This window comes from Zeus faber (assembly GCF_960531495.2).
Source record: "Zeus faber genome assembly, chromosome: 15".
Classification (NCBI taxonomy): domain Eukaryota; kingdom Metazoa; phylum Chordata; class Actinopteri; order Zeiformes; family Zeidae; genus Zeus; species Zeus faber.
In genome coordinates this window covers 24,275,555-24,278,972 of record NC_137194.1, presented here as the reverse complement: position 1 = coordinate 24,278,972, position 3,418 = coordinate 24,275,555, and the positions used below count along the sequence as shown (strand labels likewise).

Here is a 3,418-nt window from a genome sequence, read left to right as displayed (position 1 = left end):
CGCAGAGTAGATACTGTATCAGAAACATGTCATCAAATACTGCCACAGACAGAGTGTCTCCATTGGCAGCCATGTTGGGTTAAGTAGGAGTTTCAATTGGTGCAAGCTGTGTACAGGCAAACTGGTAAATAAACAGCAGCAGGCCTCCATGTTTTTTTGAATGCTACACCAATATGCTGCAAGGGAAAACACCATCCATCAACTAACCGTTGGTGCCGTTGAAAGTGGTATTGCCCGCTCCCGTTTATTTACCTGTTCACAAATCCCTTTTACTTATGTTGATTTTATGCCCCTTCAAAGTCAAAACATGTCGAGGGTTGTCGTATCAAGCTCATCTCTCACTTTTTTTTTTTTTTTTCCCCTCTCTCGCCTCGGGAGCTTGGCAGGGGGACCGGTCGAGCCGGTTATTTGGGATTTCTGCAGAACAGGAATATCAAGGGACAACTTGCCCAGGCCTCGGTGTTTGTGTTCCCCAGGGGGAAGACCGCTCCGACCGGTTTTCTGGGGTGGAGAAAGAGAGAGAGCGAGAGAGAGAGAGAGAGAAAGAAAGAGAGAGAGAGAGAGAAGAAGGGAGGGTACAGGGCGTTCTCCCTCTTCTCGTTCTCTCTCTCTCTCTCTCTCTCTCTCTCTCTCTCTCTCTCTCTCTCTCTCTCTCAGTCTGTCTTTCCTTCTCCTCTTTCTCTGGCTCTCCCGGACAAGGAGCCCATCCGTGCCGAGCAGTGGGTCTCTGTATTGCCTCTAGATGGATGAGGTGAGTATCACTGATGAAGGTCCAGACCAGAGGTCGCCGGGGGCAGGGAGGGTGAACAAGGGGGGCTGCACTGGGCTGCGTTGGTATGCAGTGCCAGGCCCGGTGAGCTGCGGACACATTAGCATACTGGCAGCGTTTCCCTTCCCTTATCTGCCCCAATCGAACAATGGCAGTGCGGTCGTAACGGCGGGATTCGCTGCCCTCACACACGCAGGGCGAGAATGAACCGGTCGCCCTTTCGAAATAAGTACGTAATGTGGTCCGATTTGGAAAAAGGTGTGGGCCGTGCCGAGCGGGATGGAGATGTGGAATGGTTGAGGGGGTTAAATTGAAAATCTTTGAAAACTTTGAAAACATCATTTGTTTGCTCACTTCAAAGAAACTCAAGCAGTGGTTGGATCACTTTCTGTTAGTTTACGCTAATGTTATAAAACCGGGGAGGAAGAATGTGCAATTTCTGTTTAATTTCTGCCTGCGAACACACGTGTGTGCGTGTGTGTGTGTGCATGTGTGCGTGTGTGTTTGAGTGTGTGTGTGTGTGTGTGTGTGTGTGTGTGTGTGTGTGTGTGTGTGTGTGTGTGTGTGTGCGTGTGTGTTTGCGTGTGTGTGCGCGTGTGTGTGCGTGTGTGTGCGTTTGTGTGCGTGTGTGTGTGTGTGTGTGTGTGTGTGTGTGTGCGTGTGTGACCCTGTACACCTCCCAATGCACATTCCCGAGCATGGAGCCACCATCTACAGTTTGAGGTCATGAGTTGGAGTCATTTGTGTCATTATAATTATTATTATTATTATTATTATTATTATTATTATCATGACTCACACGTTATTCTACATCGTTCTACATCATCTCTCCGTCTTACATCTAGAGTCGCTGCTACGACCGACACCTGTTGGTCATTGAAATGTATATTCCTCTTGATCCGAAGGCCAACGTGGTATTTCGTTCTTTCTTTCTTCTTTTTGCATGACGCGCAGTATGTGAGGTGTGTGCAAAGCATCTTCCTCTCCGGGTTCGAAGTACGAAGGTTTGTGAGGCGGATCAGATATTTGTATCTGTTAATAATTTACAATAATGATCAATCCAATAATACAACAAATGTGAACGCCAGTAAGTTTTATTATCTATTAAACACGTTTTTGTAACCCATGATCTAGAATACAGCAGAGTATGTGTGTGTGTGTGTGTGTGTGTGTGTGTGTGTGTGTGTGTGTGTGTGTGCGTTCGTGTGTGTGTGTGTGTGTGTGTGTGTGTGTGTGTGTGTGTGTGTGTGTGTGTGTCTGCGAATATTGCTTGGAAAACAGCACAGGCAGCATGTTGAGAAAGACAGGTCTTTTCTTGCTGCGTGGCAAAGTTACTAACAGTCATTCAGCCAACGTATCCTGACACGCCAGTGGAGCACCGCACTGATCGAAATGCAAAATAGTTGTTTGTGGTTTGAGCTCAGTGTGTGTGTGTGTGTGTGTGTGTGTATGTGTGTGTGTGTGTGTGTGTGCGCGCGCGCACGCGACATGCTCGTTAACTGATGTTTTTGTTCGACGCTTGGGACGTCACTTCTGATATTCAATGACATTCCTGCGCTCCATTGTGGCAGCCCAGATGGAAGAGTGTCGTGTTGCAGGGCAGAATATCGCCCAAACTGCCCACACGATCTACACCCACTATACCCAAATGTGTAGCTCCCTCGTGAATGATCAGCAGGACGCCATTGACACGTACGATACATGAGGGATATGCGGTGTATGTCAATATAACACACAACAGCAAATCCACACACACACACACACACACACACACACACTCACACAAACGCACGTATGTTCGCAGGCAGAAATTAAACAGTAATTGCAAACTTTAGTCAAAGGTAGAGCAGACCTGGCCAAACCGGTCTGGCTGGCTTTTGTCGATCCCGATATCTCAACAAGAGCTGTTTTTATATTTGCGTTGGAGGTGAAGTGCGACACTTCTCCCTCGTCCACGCCCTGCGTCACGTGTGTTCAATCCTTGGGTCGTACATACAAACATGGCCTCCACTGGGTGGGCAGGGGGGGGGACTAAGATTCCAGCATGGTGTTCTATAGAACACATAAATTGCATACACTGAGTGTTTTCTCCCCTGTGCCACGTCCCTCACTCAGGGGTTCCTCCGGTCGTCAGGCAGAGGAGCAGGACTGTGCGCCAGGGCCGAGGCGGGGCCGCGGGGCGCCGACCCAGCGATGGAGAGCTTCAGCGAGCTGGTGCACAAGCTGCGGGACGCCCACGAGCGGGAGTTAGAGGGTGCGGTGCCAAGCGTCAACCTTCACGTTATGAGATAATAAAAAAAACAGCGCGTCCTCGGCGCGTGGTGGTAGAACGCGTCGAGGACACGCTGGTTTTTTTTGGCATTTTGTGTGTCGTTTTCAAACGGGATGCAGTGTCGGTCTAAAAACCAAACGTTTTCGCCACGCGAGTGAATGCTGATGTGGCAGAATGCTGTCTGTGCTGTAACCAGTTGTCTGATTTGCCCTCGGCCCGGACTAGGGTTGCACCTGAAGGTCCAGGAGCTGTCCAGTAAGAAGGGATGGTGAGTCTACTTCCTTTCCTCCTTTTTTTGGTTGCTTTCCTGGAGCACTCGAGTGGCTCCGAATGTTAGTCAATCTTAGTCGGCTTTCTCTCCCCGTCCTCTCGTCATG

The 3,418-nt window shown here is 49.3% G+C and overlaps 1 protein-coding gene across 4 annotated transcripts in view; it reads left to right on the top strand.

Moving 5' to 3' along the window:
- Nucleotides 1-644: 644 nt before the first annotated feature.
- rbbp8l (retinoblastoma binding protein 8-like) overlaps nt 645-3,418 on the top strand; it is a 7,606-nt gene continuing 4,832 nt past the window's right edge. For 3 of the 4 annotated variants that reach the window (XM_080015078.1, XM_080015079.1, XM_080015077.1), the window contains exons 1-3: nt 645-751; nt 2,885-3,023; nt 3,267-3,309. In XM_080015078.1, coding sequence (XP_079871204.1) covers nt 743-751; nt 2,885-3,023; nt 3,267-3,309 — 191 coding nt within the window. In that variant the 5' untranslated portion in view covers nt 645-742. Of the gene's footprint in view, nt 752-2,884; nt 3,024-3,266; nt 3,310-3,418 lie in introns of those variants that run through there. The other variant, XM_080015080.1, reaches the window with a different exon arrangement.